The 24,199-nt window shown below is 53.3% G+C and overlaps 2 protein-coding genes across 9 annotated transcripts in view; one reads left to right on the plus strand and one right to left on the minus strand.

The window, feature by feature from the left end:
- Positions 1-6,612: 6,612 nt before the first annotated feature.
- LOC101939606 (gap junction alpha-3 protein-like) lies at positions 6,613-9,671 on the plus strand. Its single transcript, XM_042851014.2, has one exon. The coding sequence runs from the start codon at positions 6,733-6,735 to the stop codon at positions 7,717-7,719; it is 987 nt and encodes a 328-aa protein (XP_042706948.2). The 5' UTR covers positions 6,613-6,732; the 3' UTR covers positions 7,720-9,671.
- The window catches only part of ZMYM3 (zinc finger MYM-type containing 3), a 56,555-nt gene continuing 41,721 nt past the window's right edge, over positions 9,366-24,199 (minus strand). For 6 of the 8 annotated variants that reach the window (XM_024099805.3, XM_024099804.3, XM_005286045.4 and 3 more), the window contains 6 exons: positions 22,728-22,896; positions 22,362-22,513; positions 13,408-13,522; positions 11,859-12,113; positions 11,666-11,783; positions 9,366-10,977 (listed from right to left, as the gene is read on the minus strand). In XM_024099805.3, the coding sequence (XP_023955573.1) occupies positions 10,779-10,977; positions 11,666-11,783; positions 11,859-12,113; positions 13,408-13,522; positions 22,362-22,513; positions 22,728-22,896 (1,008 nt within the window). In that variant the 3' untranslated portion in view covers positions 9,366-10,778. The remainder of the gene's footprint in view (positions 10,978-11,665; positions 11,784-11,858; positions 12,114-13,407; positions 13,523-22,361; positions 22,514-22,727; positions 22,897-24,199) is intronic. The other 2 variants (XM_065557404.1, XM_024099806.3) reach the window with 1 other exon arrangement.

Consider the following 24,199-nt stretch of genomic DNA (forward strand, 5'->3'; position numbering starts at 1 on the left):
CTGGCTGAAAATTTGAAAGTGGAAGGCAGCTTGGGTGAAAGTGATCATGAAATGATAGAGTTCATGATTCTAGGGCAGTGGTTCCCAGACTTTAACAACCTGTGAACCCCTTTCACTAAAATGTCAAGTCTCACGAACCCCCTCCTAAAAATGAATATTTCCAGGGATTTTCTCCTTTACCTGAGTATAAACGATAAAAGCAGTGATCTTGGAAATACAAAATTTGTTTTTATGATATGCTTATTAAATAATTAATAATAGTGTGTATCATTAGAGTATTTTTATTACATTATGAAAATGGCAACACACTTCCAAGCTCTCACTTTCGTAGCTTGTGTCACTTTGAATAAGCCTGTTATAAGACAGGACTCCTAGGTTTCATCAAGGAGTATCAGATGTGAAACAGCAGTAAGGTATTTAAGAAGCCAACTCAAAGAGTTCCTCCTACACAAGCATTCAGGTCTTGAGCAGTCCAGGCAAACAACGCACATTACAATAAAGCTTAAACTTATTCTTCATAATAATTTTAAAAACAATACTAGCTGCCTAGTTAATTTTAAAATCAGCAAAAAATATCCACCTCCCTTTCCATTTCTTATAAGGAGTCTTGAAGTTTAAATTCCTCAGTGTGATAGATATGTTTGCTTTAGGGTGACTGGACAGCAAATGTGAAAAATTGGGACAGGGGGTGGGGGATAATAGGAGCCTATATAAGAAAAAGACCCCAAAATCGGGACTGTCTCTATAAAATTGGGACATCTGGTCACCCTAGCTTGCTTTGATCTGCTTAGCTCTTGGAAGTCCAGGGGCTCTGGGCTGCTGGCCCCAGGCTGCCTGGGGTACCTAGGGACAGCTCTGTCCACCATTAGGGCATTTTTTCCTGAGAACCCCCTGTAACATTTCGCAAACCCCAGTTTGGGAACCACTGTTCTAGGGAATGGTAAGAGGGAGAACAGCAAAATAAAGACAATGGATTTTAAGACGGCAGACTTTAGCAAACTCAGAGAGTTGGAAGGTAAGATCCCATGGGAAGCGAGTCTAAGGGGAAAAGCAATTGAAGACCAGTCATAACTATAAAGGGAAAGATAACAGCTCTCCTGTGTATAGTACTATAAAATCCCTTCTGGCCAGAGACTCCAAAATCCTTTTACCTGTAAAGGGTTAAGAAGCTCAGGTAACCTGGCTGACACCTGACCCAAAGGACCAATAAGGGGACAAGATACTTTCAAATCTTGGAGGGGGGGAAGGCTTTTGTTTGTGCTCTTTGTTTGGGAAGTTGTTCGCTCTTGGGACTAAGAGGGACCAGACATCAATCCAGGTTCTCCAAATCTTTCTGAACAAGTCTCTCATATTTCAAACTTGTAAGTAAACAGCCAGGCAAGGCGTGTTAGTTTATCTTTGTTTTCTCAACTTGTAAATGTACCTTTTACTAGGGTGTTTACCTCTGTTTGCTGTAACTTTGAACCTAAGGCTAGAGGGGGGTTCTCTGGGCTCTTTAAGTTTGATTACCCTGTAAAGTTATTTTCCATCCTGATTTTACAGTGATGATTTTTACCTTTTCTTTAATTAAAAGCCTTCTTTTTAAGAACCTGATTGATTTTCCTTGTTTTTAGATCCAAGGGGGTTGGATCTTGATCCACCAGGAGTTGGTGGAAGGGAGGAGGGGGAATGGTTAATTTCTCCTTGTTTTAAGATCCAAGGGGTTTGGATCTGTATTCACCAGGGAATTGGTTAAGAGTCTCTCAAGGCTACCCAGGGAAGGGAATTAGCATCGAGAGTGGTGGCAGCGGACCAGATCTAAGCTGGTAGTTAAGTTTAGAAGTTTCATGCAGGCCCCCACATTTGTACCCTAAAGTTCAAAGTGGGGAAGCAGCCTTGACAAGACCCTTGGCAGTTTTTCAAAGAGATGTTATTAAGGGCACAAGAGCAAACTATATCACTGTGTAGGAAAGATAGGAAGTATGGCAAGAGACCAGCCTGGATTAACCAGGAGATATTCAATGATCTAAAAATCAAAAGTCCTACAAAAAGTGGAAACTAGGTCAAATTACAAAGGATGAATATAAACAAATAACACAAGTATGTAGGGACAAAATTAGAAAGGCCAAGGCACAAAACGAGATCAAACTAGCTAGAGACATAAAAGGAAACAAGAAAACATTCTGCAAATACATTAGAAGCAAGAGGAAGACCAAGGACAGGGTAGGCCCATTACTCAACAAGGGGGAAAACAACAGAAAATGTGGGAACGGAAGAGGTGCTTAATGACTTCTTTGTTTCTGTTTTCTCCAAGAAGGCTGGTGGCGACTGGACGCCTAACATAGTGAATGCCGGTGAAAATGAGGTAGGACTAGAGGCAAAAATAGGAAAAGAACAAGTTAAAAATTACTTAGACAAGTTAGATGTCTTCAAGACACCAGGGCCTGATGAAATGCATCCTAGAATACTCAAGGACCTGAATGAGTAGATATCTGAGCCATTAGCAATTATCTTTGAAAAGTCATGGAAGACAGGAGAGATTCCAGAAGATTGGAAAAGTGCAAATCTAGTGCCCAGCTATAAAAAGGGAAATAAGGACAATCTGGGGAATTACAGACCAGTCAGCTTAACTTCTGTACCTGGAAAGATAATGGAGCTGTAGCGAGGCCGTATTGGCGAACCGGGAAGTGGGCGGGCTCAGCCCTGCAGAGGGATGAGCCTCCCCTAGCACCAATGTGGGTGGAGCCAGAGGGTCCTGCGCCCACCCCCCACAGGTCATGGCGCAGGACAGGAAGTAGAAAAGCCCCGCTGCAGAGCTCACTTGAAGGCCAGCCGCCGGAGAGGCCAGATGCCTGTGACCTAGCTCTGGGTTGAGGAACGCCAGCAGGCCGCGCCTACCCCTCGCCAGCTACCCCGAGGGGCAGCCGCGCCTACCCCTCGCCAGCTACCCAGAGGGGCAGCCGCGCCTACCCCTCGCCAGCTACCCAGAGGAACCGATGGTGCTGGAAACCGCCGAGGACACCGGCCAAACCCAGGTACCTTACGAGGGGGAGTCCGGAAGTAGCCCGGGGGCAGCCGACCCTGGTCTGGCCGCAGCAGGGCCAGAACCAATGTCAGTGTGTTGCGGTCAGGATCCCCACTGACACAGCAGCGAGTCTTCTGCCGCTGTTAGGGCCCCGGGCTGGGACGCAGTGAAATGGGTGGGCCTGTGTCCCCCCCGTCACCCCACTCACGGGTAGCAGTCTCCCCCTCGCACCAGATGCTCAGAAGCCTGAGCTCCTGACTGTTTGTTTGCTGCCCCGCCCTGACCCAGGGCCTGGGCTCACACTGAACTATTGGCTCAGCCCCTGCCTAAGGGCCTGAGCTCCTGACTGTTGGTTTGCTGCCCCGCCCTGACCTAGGGCTTGGGCCCATAGCGAAGCAAATAATTAAGCAATCAATTTGCAAACATCGAGAAGAAAATAAGGTGGTAAGTAACAGCCAGCATGAATTTGTCAAGAACGAATCGTGTCAAACCAACCGGATAGCTTTCTTTGACAAGGTAACAAGCCTTGTGGATGGGGGGAAGTGGTCTACATGGTCAATCTTGCCTTTACTAAAGTTTTTGATACTGTCTCCCATGACCGTCTCATAAACAAACTAGGGAAACGCAACCTAGGCCTTCAGTAACTGCTACCAGTAGCGCATTCCTATGGAGAGCAGTTTAATACACTACACCTGCTGCAGTTTTTGCAGTTACACCGGCCCCACCCAGCAGCTGCAATCAGCCCACAGGAGCCCACAGGCAGAGAGGGGCAGTGCCTGAGGCCCCAGCAATGGCAGGGAAATGAGTCAGTGACACAGACCCAGAGAAACCTGCCCTCCCCCACCCCCCAGGCTGCAGAGGAAGGCAAACAACCCAAGGTCCCTGCCAGTCTGGCCTGGCGGAAATTCCCTCTTACTCAAGATAGTTAAGTCCAAAGCAGATTGCAAAGAGTTACCAAGGGATCTCACAAAACTAAATGACTGGGCAACAAAATGGCAGATGAAATTCAATGTTGATAAGTGCAAAGTGATGCAGAGTGAAAAACATAACCCTAACTATCCATACAAAATGATGAGGTCTACATTAGCTGTTACCTCTCAAGAAAGAGATCTTGGAGTCATTATAGATAGTTCTCTGAAAACATCCACTCAATGTGCATCGGCAGTCAAAAAAGCGAACAGAATGTTAGGAACCAATGGAAAGGGATAGCTAATAAGACTGTAAAAATCATATTGCCACTATATAAATCCATGGTATGCCCACATCTTGAATACTGTGTGCACTTCTGATTGCCCCATCTCAAAAAAGATATATTAAAATTGGAAAAGGTACAGAGAAGAGCAACAAAAATGATTAGGGGTATGGAACAGCTTCCGTATGAGGTGAGATTAAAAAGCCTGGGGCTCTCTCTCAGAAAACAGATGACTAAGGGGTGAGTTGATAGATGTCTATAAAATCATGACTGGTGTGGAGAAAGTGAATGAGGAAGTGTTATTTACCCCTTCTCATAATACAAGAACCAAGGGGCAACCAATGAAATTACTAGGCAGTAGGTTTAAAATTACACAAGGAAGTTCTTCTTCACACAGCGCACAGTCAGTGTAGGAACTTGTTGCCAGGGGATGTTGAGCAGGTTGTGGGTTCACAAAAGAAATTAGAGATGTTCCTGGAGGACAGGTCCATCAATGGCTACTAGCCAGTGGTCAGGGACCTGCTCTGCCCTGGGTCAGAACAGTCCCTGGCGCCTGGGCTTGGTGTCCCTGCTGCTGGGGCTGCAGCGTGTGGGCACGTAGCCAGGCTGTGCCCGGGACAGGCAGAGGGGCCGTCCCACAGCTGGCCCAGGACAGGGTTTGTGCTGGGGACGTGTCTGGTGTTTCATGGATCTCACTGGGCAGGCTGAGCCCTGGTACCCCATCTGCCCAGTGCCCTGCCCTCTGAGCTTCTACAAACTCGGGGGAAGGGGCAGCTAACTCCACCTCTACACTATAAATATTAACAAGGGGGCGTGGCTACACTGCATGCCCTACCCCCACTGCAGCGAGAATGGCAAGGAGGGCTTTGCAAGCCTCTACCCCTCCCTGTGCAGGATCCCAGAGGGGCCCTGGTCCGCTGAGCTTTGTTGTGCGGCTGCAGCACAGGGCTCTGACCGGAGTGCACCCCAGCTGGCCAGGTGAGCAGGAATGTGCCAGGGGCTGCACTGGGCGCCCCCGCATGTTGGGGCATGGTTCCCCCCCCCCCAGTTCAGGCAGAGCCTTCCATCCTTGGGCACCAGGCAGCCGCGTAGAGGAGCCCAAGGCACCATGTGAGGACAGCGTCAGAGATGGGGCATTTGCAGAGGCTCCCAGGCCCAGCAGCGCATGGAGCAGGTCGGTCAGGAAAACGACCCTCCAATGGCATTGAGGCGGCCAGAGCCAGTGAATTGCTTGGGCTCGGTCATAGAGAGCTCGCTGCCCCTACACCCTTCCCTGCAGTAGGGATTATATTTAGAAACGTGCTCAAGCCAAAAATAAAGAAGTAAAAAGATTTCCCAGTGGCTGTTTCCGTTGTCAGTCACGGTGACAGCCACAAAGCGCCTGCTCCAACATAACCTGCATAAAACATGCTAGGCAGACAGACAGACTTGCACGCCTGCCCCTTGCCAGAGACCAGCCGGACACCTCTGCCCCCGGAAGAGGAGCTGGGACACGTCCTGCTGGGGCTGCGGGGATCTACTACCCCAGAGGCACGGGGCAGCTGAGTTGCCTCCACGGCCAAGGATCTGCAAACGGTGAGGGGGTTTCTTTGCCTTTTGCCTGGCCTGTGGTCTCAGGGCAGCTGCCAAATGCACTAGGCACTGGTGTCTGCTCCAATTTGCACAAATGGGCCCCGACCCTGCCCTCCATTGGTCTGTGGGAGAAACCCCGGCCCTTTGCCCCAGTCTCGCCCTTGTGTGGCCCTGGCTGCATGGGGAGCAGCTTTGGGCTGGGCGTCTGCCTCAGCTGCCTGTGGTGCAGGACGGGCTCCTGGTGCAGCGCTTTGCGAGCCCCACGTAAAGGGCTTGAGCAAAACAGCTTTGACTTGAACTCTAGCCTTGGAGCTTTCAACCTGGGTTAATCCCTAGAAGAGGAAGTGCAGTGCAGGCTCCCCCCTACTGCCCAGCCACCTGACTCCCTCCACAGGGACCTGCTCAGCTGTTCTGTTCAGGAGGCCACTGATTTCCAGCTGCCCTGAGAGGCTGCTGCAGAGCTAGGAACAGAACTGAGCCATGCTGAACCTGGGGCCACCTCAGAGCCGGTCTCCAGCAGTGAAAGGGCTGCAGCCCAGTGCTGCTGTCAGTGCCGCCAGTCCCCAGCAATTAGTGCTCTTAAAGCGGGATACCGGGGCCAAACGGGGGTTAATCCTGGAGGGGTTTTGCAGCCACAGGCGGCTGATGGGCTCAGGTAGCCTCAGGTTAACCCGCTCCCTGCCCTGGCTTTGCTCTTGAGTCAGGCACATGGCTTTTACAAACACATCCCTGGCAGCAAAAGACAAGCATGGCTGTGAGCTGGATCAGGCATTGCTGTTCTGGGACCCCAGGGAGGAAGCTCCAGATGCCGGCGTGTGCAGCGGGACCCAGGGAGGGATGTGCCCAGTGCAGGGTGCCCCCATGCCAGCTTCTCCCAGGTCTGGAGCAGCACAGGGTGCCGGAGTCTCTGGGATGCCGACGTCTGGGCGTCTTCCTCTCTTTTAGGGTGAGCCGATTTGCACTCATGGGTGACTGGAACCTGCTGGGGAGGCTTCTGGAGAGTGCTCAGCAGCACTCCACAGTGGTGGGGAAGGTCTGGCTCACTGTCCTGTTCATTTTCCGTATCCTTGTCTTGGGGGCAGCTGCCGAGAAAGTCTGGGGGGACGAACAGTCGGGCTTCTCCTGTGACACCAAGCAGCCAGGCTGCCAGAACGTCTGTTATGACGAAACCTTCCCCATCTCCCACATCCGCTTCTGGGTGCTGCAGATCATCTTCGTCTCCACCCCCAGCCTCGTCTACCTGGGCCACACCCTGCATCTGGTGCGCATGGCGGAGAAGGAGCAGCAGCGAGAGGAGACTTGGGGGGCCCAGCAGGAACCCCTGGTGCAGCATAAACCTTCCATCAAAGATGTTCATGGCAAAATCCGCCTGCGGGGGGCCATTCTGAGGACGTATGTTTGCAACATTGTCTTTAAGATGCTCTTTGAGGTGAGCTTCATTGTGGGCCAGTACGCACTGTATGGGTTCGAACTAAAGCCCCTCTACACGTGCAACCGCTGGCCCTGCCCCAACACGGTCAACTGCTATATAGCCCGGCCCACCGAGAAGACCATCTTTATCCTCTTCATGACGGGGGTGGCCTGCCTGTCTCTGCTCCTCAACCTGATAGAAATGTACCACCTGGGCTTCACCAAGTGCAGGCAGAGGCTGGCAGCCAACCGCTGTCGGGCACCCAACCCCAAGGCCAGCTCCAACGCTCCCAGAGAAACAAGCAGCCACCACATTCCCCACTGTCCTGCACCCTACAGCCTTCCCCATGCCGCTGACCCCAGCCTTCCCTTGCAGCCTTACGCCAGCCAAGCTGCTCCCTCAGCGGGCGGGGACAGCCGTGCAGCACGGAGCAGCCACGAGACAGGCACCCAGGGTCCGGTCATGGAAGAACTGTTGCAGCAAGGCAGCAGGTCCAGTAAATCCAGCACTAAGCTGAGACCCAGTGACTTGGCTGTTTAAGGAGGCGGCCCATCCCTGCACTGAGAGCCTGTTGCACTGGCCCAGGGCTGACAGGCAGGGGAAGGGGGCTCTTGTACCAGACAAGCACCATTACCACGAGGCTGCATCACAGGGCGCACAGCTTGGCTTAGGAGCCTGTTGTGTTTCCATGGATACCACCATGGAAATATTGGACCCATAATACAGACACCAGTGTCCAGGAGCCTGAACTCTGGGCCAGACGTGCACAGCTCAAGCCCTCTCCCTTCAGTGGCGCTGCAGCAGCCTTGTGGCTGTCGGGGGCAGGAGGCAGGGAGCGGGCCGGGAGCCGATGGGGGTAAATGCTCTATACTTGATAGGACGCAGGCAGGGCCTGTAGCTTTTCCTTCCCCATGTGACAAGGCCTCCGGGCTGCATTGGACCTGGGCAGCCCCACTGGCATTTCCCCTTTTCTGGATCGAGAGCTGCCCCCGCCCTCCCCGCAGCCTGACCTCCGCTCCTGGGCAGTAACATTGCTCAAGAAGGCCCCAGCAGAGACTCCTAGTAGGTGGCTCCTCAGGGCCAAGAGACCCTCCCAGGCCCCAGCAAGGAGAATGGGACTGGACATAGCCTCTGCCACGCACCTGGGGCCAGCTGGGTGTTCCACAGCTTTGCAGGCTGCTGCTGTAACAGCCTGTCAGGGAAGATGGTGCTGCTCCGAGCAGGAAGGCCTAGGCCCCGCTGCTGCTGCCTCCTAGCCCCAGGGCTCCCTCCCCAGCCGGGGCGACTCTCAAGCCATCTCTACCTCCGAGGGCAACGCATGTGGGGAAGCAAAGACTGCAGCTGTGATGTTCAGGTGATGATGAGGTTTCAGCAGCAGCTACAGCTGTTGGGCAAGGCAGCACTGGACCCCCGTATTTGGGCACCCCCTGTTGTGATGTGACTGAATTCTCTCTCTTGTGAAAAGGGGAGGGACCACCACTGCAGCTGGAACTAGGGCTAGCCCAGGAAGCTTCTTCCAAGGCTGACAGCAGCTGGCGAGACGGCGCCTGCAGGGCCCACCATTCATTTCAGCCCCCCAGCGCTAGATCACGTTCATCTCATTGCAGGGAGGCTCCGTGAACCTGGACCTAGGGCTGCTTGGCTGTCTCCTGTCCACACTCTCCTCTGGTCCCACGCAGGACTGGTCAGATTGCCAGAGGGAGAATTGTAGCCTCTGGAGAAGGCTGTGTTGCACACAGGGTGCCCCTCATGCCCTCAAGGGCACAGCCCAGCCACTCCCTGCTTAGCTCATAGGAGATGGAGGCAGGAAGGCCATGGCCCTCCCTTCCCCCATGCAGGCCAGGCCTGCTCCTATGACAGTTCATAGCTTCTAATGCCAGAAGTGACAGGCCACCATGGGGTGGGTTTAGGCCCCAGCTCAGGCAGAGCTGGCACGCCAACCCATGCTGGGAATTACAGCTCCCAGCTGCTGGATAGGGTGCCCTGGCAGGTGAGCTGCCAGACCTGGTCCTACATCCGTCACAGACCCTGGCATGGATGGCGGGGGCAAGGTGGCAGGGATCAACCATAACTCCCTGATGACTGAGCCCTTGAGACAGGCAAGGGGGCAGTGGCCCTAGCCTCCTCCCTGGAGCAGAGGCAGCCCCTGCTCTGCCCTTCAGTGGATTAAGGACAGCAGCTGCCGGCAGGTTTTTGCATCTTTATTTGAAATGAATGGTTTCTAGAGACACAAGGTTAGCCTAATGCCCCGTTAGCACTACAACAAGACCGGTGACTGGCTCACTCTTGACATGGAGACAGAGGGCCCCGGGCCAGGTCCCAGAACAATATATACAGACTCAACAGACAGTGCCGAGTCCCATTGACAGCTGATAAAAAAATCAAAACAAAACACCAAGGGGAGGGAGCCAGAAGGGAACAGCAAAGCTGGGGCAGGGGCTGGGCAAGGGAGAGACCCAGGCAGGCTCCACTCCTCTGTCGGCCTGCGGCCCCCCTCCACTGCTTGCAAGTTCTGGCCTGGCGCGGCCCAGCAGGATTCTCAGTCTAATGCAGGCTTGGAGGAGACGGGCCCAGCAGCAATGAGTCCAGGCACAGAGGCTACCTCCTCCATCTGATAGTGTCAGGCTAGCAACGGGGGCACCGTCCATTCTGCTAGAGCTTGGGGGGCAGGGAGGAAGGGAGGGGCCCCTGCTCGTCAGCTCTGGCAGCGAGGATGCCCCTTGGCTCCCATGCCCGATGCAGAATTCAGACCTTCAACGGCCCCCAGTGGCTGTTGTGAGTGCACAATGCAGGGTGAAGCCACAGCTAATGCAGAGCTGGGGAAGGGAGATCCCAGGAGCCCCCTGGGCAGTGAGCTCTGCGCTGCTGAAGAGGAGAATGAGATGAGGAACCAGAGACAGCACAGCCAGGCCCCTCTGGGAACGCAGCCCCCTCCAGCAGAGCTGGGAATGGTCCAGCCCACAGAGTCAGCGTCTAGGAATGGCCCTGCTACCCCGGCTGGCACGGCTCCTCCCAGGGCCCTGCGTGCTGAGCATGACTCACTTCCCCACTCCTGCTGCTTGGGCAGGGAGCTGACTGTAGGCTCAGGGCCTCCTGTGCGGTCTGCTAGGCCCAGCCTGTCCCCACTGCACTGAGCAGTCTCTTCCCCATGTTACACCAGGCAGGGGGAGACTGAGAACGGCCCTGGGGAGAAGGGACAGGCAGGGCTCACCGGGCCAGTGCCCTTTGGGGTTCCTGGCTGGGAGAGGGACTGGCTCTGTATCTCCACCCCGGGAAGACAGGCGGGGGAAGTGGGACACTGCCCCAGTCAGGCAGAGCACAGGTAGGGCCTGGGTGCCAGGGGCTGGTGGGGGAGGGGGACGGCATGTTACTAGCATCAGGCAGGGATGTTCAGAGTCCTACATGCGCTGAGCTGGACAGCGCTACCACATCTGCAGGGCTGGGAGCGGCACTACACCCCCATGCCATGCCATGCCACACTCACATGCCACAACCCTGGCCAGATACGAGGAGCAGGGGAGACACCTTCCCAGGCCAGAGCAGACCCAGCCCAGCGGGCTCTGGGTGCCGCCTGCCCATGCTCCAGCCCTGGCCTGCGCTCAGTCCATGTCCTCCTCCAAGCCGCTGCCCCGGCTGTGCTCCTCGTAGATCTCCCGGACGGCCAGGATGCGATTCAGCATGCTCTCCAGCATGCTCCTGTCCATGGGGATGACCGAGTACCAGAGAGGTGACTCTGCAATGCATGACCGCTCTGGCTGCAGGTAGAAGACGTCGTTCCGGTTCCGCAGGCTCTCTGGACTGTGGCAAGAGAGGGGCAGAGTGAACCTCACCCTAGAGGCCAGAAAGCCCTGGCCTCCTCAGCCACCCTGAGCCCATAGGGTCCTTCCCTCTTGACCTGGAACCCAGCAAGCCCCCCAGGGGACCAGCAGGCCTCAGTGCCCCCCCATTCACCCAGGAGACAAGGAGAAGCCTAGAGCCCACCTGACTGAGGTCTGTAAAGGAGGCACTAGCACTTAGGGCACTGCTCGTCCTGCAGGGAAGGGCCCATGAGCCGGTCTTGGAGCTCCTCTCCCAAGGTGATCTGGGACAATGCTCATGGCAGGCAGGAGTGGGGGGTCCCGAGGCACGACAGCCACCTCCTCCTGCCAATCTGAGGGGAGGGAGGGACGGTGCCCACTGAGACGAGTTACTCAGCCCAGGGGCTGTGATCACAGCACTCCGGCAACGGCAGACACAGGCCGGACTTGGGGATTTGAGAAACCAACCCCTGGAGACGCGCTCTTCAGGCCTCCTGCTTCACTGGCAGTACCCTGGCAGTCAGTGCTCTGCACAGCTCTTTGCAAAGGCAGCACGTCAGGGGCAGCCTCGGGCTGCTCTGCAATGTCCTTCCAGCCAGTCGAGGGGCCAGACTGGGCACATGGGGCTGCAGGAGAGCAGGGGACGCCCCAGCAGATGGGCGGTGGCTCTCTCTCCCCGGGAAACTCACCATTTGGAGAGATAGAATTCATAGAACTTGACCGGGCACCGGAGTGGGTTCATCCTGTTCTCCCGCTGCTCCAGGATCGGCAGTTCCTCCTCTCGCTTCCGCTTCCCAGAACTGCTGTCTGCAGAGAGAAGCCAAGTCAGAGCAGCGCACACGCGGGGCAGGGGCGGGGAGACAGACACGCGCAGGCCCCTACCTCGCCCTTTTTTCTGCCGGACGGGGGCGTAGTAGCGGATGCTCACCACCTTGGTGGTGCCCCGGGCTGTAGTGCACTTGCGGGACTGGCGTACCACATTGGTGAAGGACAGCTGCATGTGCTCCTCCGCAGTCTGCAGGCCGAAGAACTTGGTGTTGAAGAACATGAGGGTGTTGAGGAGGACAAAGGGGGAGTACACCCCCAGCTGCTTACACTCCCAGAGATGCTCCTCCTCCACACGGGAGAAGATGGTGTCTGCAAGCACACAGCGGAAGAAGCTGGGTCACACGCATCTGTCATGCTGCGGGTTCCCCGGCAAGGTCTGGCCTGGCAGGGAGACTGGAAGGGATGTGGCTGCCACCACCAGCCCAGCTTCAGCCATGTGTGTCAGGGGAACATCAGCCAGGGCACTGGGGTCCTCCCCTGGATCTCTCTCCCTGCCTTGGGCTGAGGGAGCTTGGCCCAGTGGCAGGACAACACCTGTTACAGCAGGGACCCTTGCCCTGGGGAGTGCCCATGTCCAGATGGACTAGCCAGAGGAGCCATGCTTGCAGCGCCAACTGACACCAGGCTGGGAGCTGTCCCGCTGTCCCCTCCCCAGCCATGACCCAACCTAGGTTAACCCACCACAGCACAACTGGTGCAAACCAGCCCCAGACCAAACCAAGGGCCCCCGCCTCGGTACTGAGTGTCACGCACAGCTGCATGTGCTAGTACAATCAGAAGGAAAGGGAGAACAGCAGGCAGGACAGGATCAGGCAACTCCCATGCAAAACCAAGGCAAACTGCTCCAGCCCAAGAGCCTCCCCTGGCAGGCAAGAGGCTGGGACAGTTAGCTCGACTGGTAGCAGGGTACATGGAGACAAGGGCACCCAGCCTGGGGCCCAGAATGGGGGCGCCCTCTGGCTGCCGAGCACTAGGGAAAGCACAGCCCTTATGTAGGTGTCTAACCAGGGGCCGAGTGCCCTGGAATGACTCTCTGTTACTGCTTGGATTATGCCAGGAAGGTCACAAACCTCTGGCCTGGGAGTTGGGAAGCAGACAAGGGTTCATAAGCCCCCTGATCTGACACAGTGCTTTCCAAAGGCTGGGGCAGAGCCTTCCCCTGCTATGGAAAGCAGCAGCCTGGTCCAAAGGGGCTGGATGGAGAGTCCCCTGATGTATATGGACAGAGAATGTGGTTTCCACGGGCACCCGCTAGCCTGGATTCAACCCTCATTCAGCCTGAGATGCTGAATCCCAACTGCCGACAATCCCTGGCCCAGCTCTGCTGTAGTGTCCTGGGGGGAAGATTACATGAGGCTCCAAGATGCAGCAGAGGCAGTGGCCTTCCCCCTCCAGGAAGAAGAGTGGGCAGGCCTGGCTTTGTGCCCTCAGGAGAATTCAAGGATCCACTTGCCTCCCATGGCAAACTTCCCCAGGAAGCATCCTGGGGGAGGGGAGGAGGGGAAGGGGCAAAGGTGGCCCCTGCTTGGCCAACTCCAGCCAGGCCTGAGAGCTTGACCTGAGTGGCTGCTAATAAAGGAGCGTGTGGCCTTGGGACACGTACTGTTTGGTAAGAGTGTGGGCTGCCAGCCACTCAGGGACTTGTTCAGCTCCTGCACGAAGGTCAGGTAGTAAAGGTCTGTGAAGATATTCACCATCCGGTTGTTCTCCAGCAGGTACTAGAAGGGAGAGAACACATGGTTAGTGTCGGGCACAGGATGGAATTGTTCTGTACTATAAGTGTGATGCAGACGTGTATTTCACTTGGTGCGCGCCCAGTGCGCTGGAGCTGGAGAATTTTGCCTAGCATGACCCATAGGAGGCAGCACTCGTGCCTCATGTTCAAAACCTCCCCCCGGCTATCTAAGGTGGCTGCACCCTCCCGCACCTCAGTTCCTTCGCACCGAATGCCCAGAGACTGGACTCTGATGCAGAGGGGATGGAGGGTGGCTTGTAGAATACATGTCTGCATCACATCTCAAAAAGCCAGTTACAGGAAGGAACCATTTCTTCTTCTTTGAGTACATGCAGCTGTGTATTCCACTTAGCGGGCTCCCAAGCAGTAACCCCCCCAGGAGGCAGGGCTTGGAGTCTACGTACAAAAGGATCACACGACCATCTACCAAAACTTGCATCTGCCCTGGAAGATATGGTAATGGTTTGTAAAGGTACGTAACAACAACCACAGAGCAGCCCCGCAAATATCCAACACAGATGTCACTGAGGAATGCTATTGATGTTGCTTGTGCTCTCATAAAATGCACTCTTACCCACTGAGGTGGCATAGCCAAAGCTATTTCATATGCAGTCTTGAGACAGGACATTATCCATTTAGAAATCGTCAGTGACGAGAGCGCCTGACCCTTAATGCGATCTGCTTATGACACAAACAGGCGAGGCATGAAACGGTTTAGTTCTGTCCAGACAGAAGGCTAGACATCGTCTGACATCTAATGGATGAAGACGCTGCTCCTCCGGAAGTGAATGCAGGTTCGAGAAGAACACAAGCAAATATCCCGCCTGGTTCAAATAAAACTGAGAAACCACTTCAGACAAAAACGCTGGGTGTGTTTGTAAAGTCACTTTGTCCATGGGGAATTACATATAAGGAGGCTCTGCAATCAGAGCCTGCCATTCACAGACTCTCCGTGTGAATATTATCGCTACCAGGAACTCAGTCTTCTGACACAAAAGCAGAAAGGAACAAGATGCCAGGGGTTTGAATGGCGGTCCCATCAAAGCTGCTAGAACTGCAATATGGTCCCAAGAAGAACTGGCTGTCAGACCAGAGGATGGAGACAAAGAAGCCCTTATAAGAATTTTGCTCCCATGGCACGGGAGAAGACTAATGTTCCCTGAATGGGGGGGGAGGGGGGGGGATGAAATGCTGATATCGCTGCGAGACGCACTCTCAATGAGCTAAGCGCAAGACCCAATGACTGATGGTGCAGCAAGTACTTCAAAAAACAACAGAGGTCCTGTGGCACCTTTGAGACTAACAGAAGTAGTAGTAGTTACTTCTGTTAGTCTCAGAGGTGCCACAGGACCCTCTGTTGCTTTTTACAGATTCAGACTAACATGGGTACCCCTCTGATACTTGACAAGTACTTCAAGAGGTCCTAGATTGGGCTGCGAAATTCAACCACCACACTGAAAACCATTCCATTTCACCGAATACGCCATTCTGGTAGAGGGCCTTCTATTGTTGAATAGGACTTGTTGAAGAGTGGCCGAACGCCGCACTTTCTCCTCGTTGAGCCACACCATGGCATGCAGGGAGCTAATCCCGGGATGCAAGGTGCAGCCGTGATTCTGAGTGAGTAGGTTGGGATGGAGAGGAATGGATATGACAGTGTGAGAAGGCCGGAGAACCAGCACTGCCTCTGTCACGCTGGGACCATGAGAATGAGTTTGGCCTGATCCACCTTCAGCTTGAGGATGACCTGTGAGAGGATCGGGATCAGGGAAAAGCGACTGCCAGCTAAGGTGGAAAGTGTCGGACAGGGAGCCCGGACTGAGGCCCCCTCGAGAACAGAACAGATGGTATTAGCACAGGTCGATCGCCAGAATGCCCCAAGCTGCAAAGATAAACCAGAGGACACATGTCTTCAGGGACCACTCATGACTCAGGGAAAAATTCCTGCTGGGAAGGTCTGCAAGATGATTCTACACCTGGGTAAGTGGTCACCTATCAGAGTGATCCTCTCCTCAGTGGAGAACTGCTACTGCCTGATTGCCTCTTGGCAGAATACCCTGGAGTATGTTCCCCCTTGCCTGTTCACATAATACAACACGGTGGTATTGTTAGTATGTGAACCACTGAGCCCTGATACGGTCCCGAAAAGTGTGACAGGCATCGTAGATGGCCTGAAGCTCCAGCACATTGATATGCAGTGAGGCCCCTGTTCCCATTACAGACTTCGAACTTTCAGCAACCCCAGATGCACTCCCCAGCCCATCAGGGAAGCATCTGTGACAACAGACCTGGGTTGTAAGGGCCAGACGAAGGGAATGCCCTGACAAACATTCTCTGGAAGTGTCCACCACTGCAAGGAGTCCAGGACCAGTGGAGGGAGACGGACCAATCTGTCCAAAGAGTGAAGAGTCGGATAGTAAACTGTCCTGAGAAACATTTAAAAGGGGGAAGATGCAACCTTACAAACTGTACCAACTGCATGAAAGTGGACATGCGGCTCAAGAGCCTCAGTGCACAGCCCAGCTGTTGTGGAAGGCTGAGACTGCAGACTGCGGTAATGGTGGCAAATCGCCTGAAAACGGCCAGTTGACAAAAACACTCCCGAACTTGTCGAGTCTATTAGGGCCCCAAGGAACTCAATTTTCTGAGTGGGAACCAAAGTTGACTTCCCCATGTTTAGGATGAGACCCAGATGGTCAAAAATACGCAGTGTAGTGTTTATGTGAAAAGGATTACCTCTCTGGACCTGCCCCTCAGTAACCAGTCATCCAGGTCTGGGAAGATGTAGTTCCTTTCTTCCTGAGGTGCCATGCAGTGCCCAGGACCATGCATTTAGTAAAAACCCGAGGGGCAGAAGAGAGGCCAAAGAGAAGCGTCATATCTGGAAAATGACGTTCCGCTATGACAAGTCGCTGCATGGAAGTCAGCATCCTGAAGGTCCACAGCAGCAAACCAGTCATTCTGAGACACCATGCGGAGAATAGTTGATAGAGTGACCATTCGGAACCTCCTGTACCTGATATTGTTGAGGCAGTGAAGGTCAAGAATGCGTCTTACCCCTCCTCCCCTTGGATTTGGGCACCAGAAAGTACTGGGAATAGAGGCCCTGACCCCGGCGTTCCAGCAACCAGTAGAGAGAGAATCTGCACGAGGAGCAGTACCTCATGAGAGGGGTCCCTGGAGAGGGATGGAGAGGAACTGGATGGCACAGCCCAATCTGATGGTCCTTAGGACCCAGCTGCTGGTGATCAACCTGCAAGCACTAAGAAAGCGAGGCAGCCTGTCCCCAGAGGGGATGGGGACAAGGAAACAACGACATGAACACTGCTCCAGACCAAGGAGTCAAAATGGGTGCTTGGGTGGCACTGGGGGAAAGCGTGTTGACTGGCCAAACCCCAGACCCGAATGCCTCCTCCTCTGGGACCTCTGCACCTTTCTGGGGTAGTCCCACTGTTTCTGGGGAGGGAAAGGCTGCCCAAATGTGCGCTGCAGACGATGCTGCTCCTGACGACCACTGTAGTGGCATTTCTGCACTGCTGGCATATATCCCCCAAAGACCATAGGGAAGCCATAGAGTCCTTGATGGAGTGCAGCATCTCGGCTGTCTTGTTCAAGAAAAACACTCAGCCATTGAAGGGCAAATCCTCTATGGCTTGTTGCACATGGGGAGCAATGCCCGAATTCTGCAGCCAGGACGCCCTTCTCATGGTCACTGCCAAGGTCAAAAGCATCCACGATGTCCAGTGTGGACTGCAATGAAGTCTTAAGCTATCAAGCAGACTTCGGAGAGAAGTACACGGAATTCCTCAATGGAGGCTTTGGGCAGCTGGTCTGCAAACTTAGAGATAGCTGTTTAGTTCACAAAGTCATATTTGGACAGCAGTGCCTGCTGGTTAGCAACCCGTATCTGCACGGAGAAGGAGGAGGTGCAAATCTTCCTTCCCATCACATCCACCCGTTCACAGTCCTTAGCCTTTGGAATGGACTTAAATCTGCCCTGCCGGTTCCTATTGTTCACCTTGGTTACGACCAGGGAATATAGGGCTGGAGAGGAATAGAAACCCTCAAATTCCTGCACCTGAATGAAGTAGCTTTTCTCCAACACTTTGTAGTAGGCAGCACCGAAGTTGGCATGCTCCAGAGCGCACTGTTCCTAGGGAGGACGACTCTTCCAGGGGCAGATAGGTAATATCCAACAATGTATAGGTATTCTCCTGCAGGAACTCCGCTTGAACACCCAGGGAAGAAGCCAGACCACACCGCAAAACGTCCTGCTATGCCTTGAAATCCTCTGGTACTGAAAGAGGAAGATCCAGGCACCTGGGAATCGTCTGAGACAAAGACGGAGTGGTTAACTGAGGCCATGCCGGATTGTGTTCCAGGACTGATGGGCCTGGACGGGACAACTCTGGAGGCTCTGCAAGGGGAAGGCTCACAGGTACCTGGGGCTATGGTGAATCAACAGCCACCATCACAGACCTGCCCAGTGATCTCACCTTAGAGCAAGATGAGGAGAGGGACCTCTGGATCAAGGAGCATCCCACAGATTCCATGGAGGCCACTGGTATGGATAGGGCATTGGTGGCCAGTAGGTGTCAGGCCAGGGGACCCCATCCTGACTGCAAGACAAGCGCCAATCCTGGTACCCATATGGCTCCATGAACGGACCCCGATGCAGGTCAGGTGATGGACAGTGAGAGGAGGAAGATTCCAACCTGGACGCCAAGGAGTCCAAGGCTTCAGGGGATCAAGGTGGCATCTGCCCTGAGCGTGTGAGCAACCAGTCTGACTCACCTGTAGCCCAGAATGGAGAGGGAACTGGGGCCGACAGTGGAAACAGAATCACCGGCACTGAGTTCACCTCCATAATGTCTGGTGCTGGAAGTAGTGTTAACCCCAAAACCAGCAGTGGTACCGAGGTGACTGAAGGTGCCACAGTGGAGAGCGACGAGTGCGCGCTGACAACAGGGATGCCAAAGTTGCTCCTGGCACCAAGGAGATCCCTTGTGATGAGCCTGGTCCCAGCCCTAGCCCCACTTCCACTGACTGTGGAAGGGAAACATTGGTGTGTGGTGCTGACAGACACACAGGTCCATCAATGGCTATTAGCCGGACGGGCAGGGATGGTGTCCCGAGCCTCTGTTTGCCAGAAGCTGGGAATGGGCGGCAGGGGAAGGATCACTTGATGATTACCTTTCTGTTCATTCCCTTTGGAGGCACCTGGCATTGGCCACTGTCGGAAGACAGGTGTGACATTGCACTCCATATGTTTTATGGAACTATGTTTATAAGTGTGAATATAATGTAACTGGAATATGCTTTATGCAAAAGGTCTCTTGTAAGGTATCATTACAAAGCTTATAATCTACTGAGTGTGTTCATCCTATTTGTATGAATGTATCATTCTTGTATCTGAAGCTAGAAATATGAAGTATTACTCTGAAGTCCTACTGTAACTATGCAAAGTGTGGGCCATTAATGGTGGTTTAGAATCTTGATGGCTCCCATTGACCAGGACAATTGGTTGTAAATGGCTCTGTTTATTTGTAAGCCTTCCTATGTTCATGTGAGTCAGGCCGGAAAGAATGGAGGCTTGGGGTCTCACAGGACATATGACCATGTCACCTGGTACTGGAATCCATCTTAAACCTGGTGCTTTTCCATTTAGGAGGGGTAGGGACCCAGAGAGACAAAAGATTCCTGCCTTGTGCCAAAGCCATAAAAGGGGATGGAACAGGACAAAGGGGTCTGCAGTCATGAGAAATCCCCTAGTTACCACCTGAGCTGCAACTAACAAGAACTGTACTGGGGAAAGGATTGGGCCCAGACTAAGGAGTCTAGTCTGTGAAAGAAGGTTATTGGAACATCTCTGAGGGCGAGATTTACCTGTATTCAGTTTCTAAATTAGGCTTAGACTTACGTGTTTTGTTTTATTTTGCTTGGTAACTTACTTTGTTCTGTCTGTTATCACTTGAAACCACTTAAATCCTAATTTTTATACTTAGTAAACCCAGAGTAAGTGATTAATACCTGGGGGAGCAAACAGCTGTGCATATCTCTCTATCAGTGTTATAGAGGGCGGACAATTTATGAGTTTACCCTGTATAAGCTTTATACAGAGTAAAATAGATTGATTTGGGGTTTGGGTCCCATTGGGAACTGGGTGTCTGGGTGCTGGAAATAGGTGACTTGCTGAGCAGTTTTTGGTTAAAGTCTGCAGCTTTGGGGGCGTGGACCAAACCCTGGGTCTGTGTTGCAGCAGACTAGTGTGTCTGGCTCAACAAGGCAGGGTTCTGGAGTCTCAAGCTGGCAGTGGAAAACGAGCTCAGAAGTAATTCCAGCAAGTCAGGTGATAGTCCCAAGGGGGTCTCTGTGATCGAACCCATCACAACAGGAAACTGGGCAAGATGGACCTTTGGTCTGACCCAATATGGCCATTCTTATGTTTGGTGCAGCAGCCTGCCCAGTCAATGGGCTATAAACGATGCAGCCCTGGCAAAGTCCTGGACCCAGGGAGAAGTTGGGACAGAAAAGCAGAGGTCCATTGCCACTTACTATGCCACTGGCGCAGAAACAGCCAGTGCCGGCATCACCCTCGTCAGTACTGGACTCAACAGATGCCATGGGACCAAAATTGGAGACAACAGGACAGGGTCTCTGACCTCCCTGTGCAGTAGTGGGGAGAGGTTGACGGAAACTGCTTCATTGCATCGTTTCGATCCACACTCCTTCTGGAGGAGGCAGACAAGTCCCCACACAACCTGGAGCAGCCACGATCAGTCTTACGAGACCTCTTGCTTGGCGCACTCAGAGGGAGCGACTCCTCCATCTCTTCAGAGAGGCGCCAGCTCCAGAGTGCGAAACAGCAGCACGCAGAACCTGAGGGCAACGTCCGATCCCATGTAGGCCTTGATGCCGAAACAGGCCATGTGGCCTGTTCAAGCAGGGGCTGCTTCAGACCAAGATCTCTCGCTACCCGAGTCCGTTTGGTGAATGATTTGTGAACTGACCACCACTCCTTGCCGTGGGCTTTGTCTAAGCACAGCAAGCTCTGTGTGTGGGGATCGTTGCTGGGATCACTCCCCCACACCATGGACAATGTTTAATCCCTGGTGATGGCCTCACAAGGGAAATACTGAAACTAATGCTAACACACATCAGACTAAGGGCACTATTAAGTAGACCCAACTGGAGAAAGGCACTAAGACATAGTGAGGTTGTGAGGTTAGGAGCCACACAGAGCTCCGGACAGGAAGAAGGAACTGAAGGGGTAGAGGCAGCGCTGCTTGCAATAGCCAGGGGAGGGACTATCAGCATGAGGCACGAGTGCCACCTCCTACAGGTACTGCTAGGCTAAATTCTCCAGCTCTGGTGCGCTGGGTGCGCACACACCTATGTGGAATACATGGATGCATCTGACCAAGGAAGACTGCTGCAGAGACTCTACCACAGGGTATCATATTGCCTCTATATAAATCTATGGTATGCTCACATCTTGAATACTGCATGCAGATGTGGTTGCCCCATCTCACAAAAGATATATTGGAATTGGAAACGGTTCAGAAAAGGGGAACAAAAATGATTAGGGGTATGGAATGGCTTCCATATGAGGAGAGATTAATAAGACTGGGACTTTTCAGCTTGGAAAAGAGATGACTAAGGGGGGATATGATAGAGGTGTATAAAATCAAGAGTGGTGTGGAGAAAGTAAATAAGGAAGTGCTATTTACTCCTTCTCATAAGACACAAACTAGGGGTCACCAAATGAAATTAAACAGGCAGCAGGTTTAAAACAAACAAAAAGAAGTATTTTTTCACACAATTCACAGTCAACCTGTGGAACTCCTTGCCAGAGAATGTTGTGAAGACCAAGATTATAACAGAGTTCAAATAAGAACTAGATAAGTTCATGGAGGGTAGGTCCATCAATGGCTATTAGCCAGGATGGGCAGGGATGGTGTCCCTAGCCTCTGTTTGCCAGAAGCCGGGAATGGGCGACAGGGGATGGGTCACTTGATGATTCCCTGTTCTGTTTATTCCCTCTGGGGCACCTGGCATTGGCCACTGTCGGAAGACAGGATACTGAGCAAGACGGACCTTTGGTCTGACCCAGTATGGCCATTCTTATGTACAGCAAAATTAATAGGCAGCAGGTTTAAAACAAACAAAAGGAAGTACTTCTTCACTCAAAGCACAGTCAACCTGTGGAACTCGTTTTCAGGGGATGTTGTGAAGGCCAAGAGCATAACTGGGTTCATAAAAGAATTATCTAAGTTCATGGGGGCAGGTCCATCAATGGCTATTAGCCAAGATGGTCAGGGATGCAACCCCATGATCTGGCTGTCCCTCTGACGGCCAGAAGCTGGGTTTGGACAGGGGATGTATTACATGATAATTGCCCTGTTCGGTTCATTCCCTCTGAAGCATCTGGCACTGGCCACCGTCAGAGACAGGATAGAGGGTTAGATGGACCTTTATTCTGACCCAGCCTGGCTGTTCTTAGTACTGGTCAGAACACACATTGCAGAATTAGAGGGAGTTCAGAGAAAGGTGAGGAGAGTTAGAGGCCTGGAAAAAAACACCTGAAGAGAGAGCCCCCAGCGCGATCCTCACACAGTTAGAACACAAGAAGCTGCTAGTTACTAGGGGTCATGGGGGGAGCAGGCCAGGGGAGCCCCCTGCCCCTGGGTACAGGTTTGGGTGGGGAGGGCCCAGGAAAGAGCCTACTGGTACTGGGGAGAGGGAGGGGTGCAAGGCCTGCCCACACTCTCCCATTGCGTGGTGTTAGGGTGGAGCACACGAGGCCAAGGGAGCCCCCCTACCTGCTGGATGCCGAGGCAGAGGTAATAGATGCTGTCTGGCTCATAGCGCTCGCCGTTGGGCCGTGTTATCTCCTTGACGAACTGGGCAAGACCATAGTTGAGCTCGGCAGCCGTGCAGGCCAGGATATCCTCTTTGATACGCATGGGCTTAGCTGCAGAGACAAGCAGATCAACCTCAGGCAAGAGCTCTTGGGGGGTTGGAGTGCTCAGCGCTGACAAGGGAGCCTGGCTGCTGGTGTCAGGGACGGGTCCCTGGGGCTCGCTGGACTCAGGAGCTCCTTGGACAGGCTTCCCAGGCCCACTGGGCTCCGCAGCCTGATGCTGCAGCCCCTCCCCAGCAATCCCTGGGGCAGAGGTAACACTTACGCCCAAAGCGCAGCTCCTCTCCCTTGCTGGACTCCCCGCCGGCGTACTTTGTCTGCACCCAGCATTTCCAGGCATTCACCCCATATGAATAATTCAGTCCTGTGCAGCTCGGCTGGCTGCTCATGGAGTCCCGGGAGCAGCTTTCGGAGAGCACCAGACGCTTCTGACCCTGCAGAGACATGCACCGTAAGGCTGGGAATGCCAGAGCACACGGGTGCACAGGCAGGTGTTCCTGACAGTCCCAAAGGACCCCAGAACGCCCACAGACTCATAGAAGCGTAGGACTGGAAGGCCTCTCCAGAATGCCCACGACAGTAATGGTTAGGGGAACCAGCTGTGAGACCAGGCTCAGGTGCCTTGTTAGCATGTTTGGCATGCAGGAACACCCCATTATCACAGGGTATCACAACAGACAGGTGCAGCCACTGCTGGGGCAAAGGACCAAAACCTGCTACCAATGAGGGCAGACCGGGGGCAGCCACGGAGCTATCACCGAAAGGAGACAGCCAACCATCAGACCAGCCCTCTCCCACGCAGCAGGAGCTGCAATATCGGCACTAATTCAACATGTTAACAGAGGCTGTGAACTCCCACAGCAAAGCTAAAAAAGCCTAGAAGCTCTGAGGGCCAAAGCTCTCCGGGTCAGGGAGATCAGTGATATGCTCAGCTGAGCATTTGATCTTCACACGACATTCCCAAGGTTTGTTTAGTACCCACAAAGCCTGGGAGCAGTACAGACACAGCAACAGGCAGCCCTACACCCTAGAACAGGCTGACTACTATGTTCAATTGAACTCAGGGCCCCTCTGCAATTAGAGCCGAGTAGCCTGGCTCCTTCAGAAGGAAAATCTACATCAAGAGGGTGCCTAGCTGGACACAGAACCATAGAATCGTAGGACTGGAAGGGACCTCGAGAGGTCATCTAGTCCAGTCCCCTGCACTCATGGCAGGACTAAGTATTATCCAGACCACCCCTGACCGGTGTTTGTCTAGCCTGCTCTTAAAAAGCTCCAATGATAGAGATTCCACAACCTCCCTAAGCAATTTATTCCAGCACTTAACCACCCTGACAGTTAGGAAGTTTTTCCTAATGTCCAACCTAGACCTCCCTTGCTGCAATTTAAGCCCATTGCTTCTTGTGCTATCCTCAGAAGTTAAGAAGAACAATTTACCTCCCTCCTCCTTGTAACAATCTTTTATGTACTTGCAAACTGTTATGTCCCCTCTCAGTCTTCTCTTTTCCAGACTAAATAAACTCCGTTTTTTCAATCTTCCCTCATAGGTCATATTTTCTAGGCCTTTAATCATTTTTGTTGCTCTACTCTGGACTTTCTCCAATTTGTCCACAGCTTTCCTGAAATGTGGCACACAGAACTGGACACAATATTCCAGCTGAGGCCTAATCAGTGTGGAGTAGAGTGGATTACTTCTTGTGTCTTGCTTACAACACTCCTGCTAATACATCCCAGAAT

This window comes from Chrysemys picta, chromosome 9 (genome assembly GCF_011386835.1).
Source record: "Chrysemys picta bellii isolate R12L10 chromosome 9, ASM1138683v2, whole genome shotgun sequence".
In the NCBI taxonomy this organism is placed as follows: Eukaryota; Metazoa; Chordata; order Testudines; family Emydidae; genus Chrysemys; species Chrysemys picta.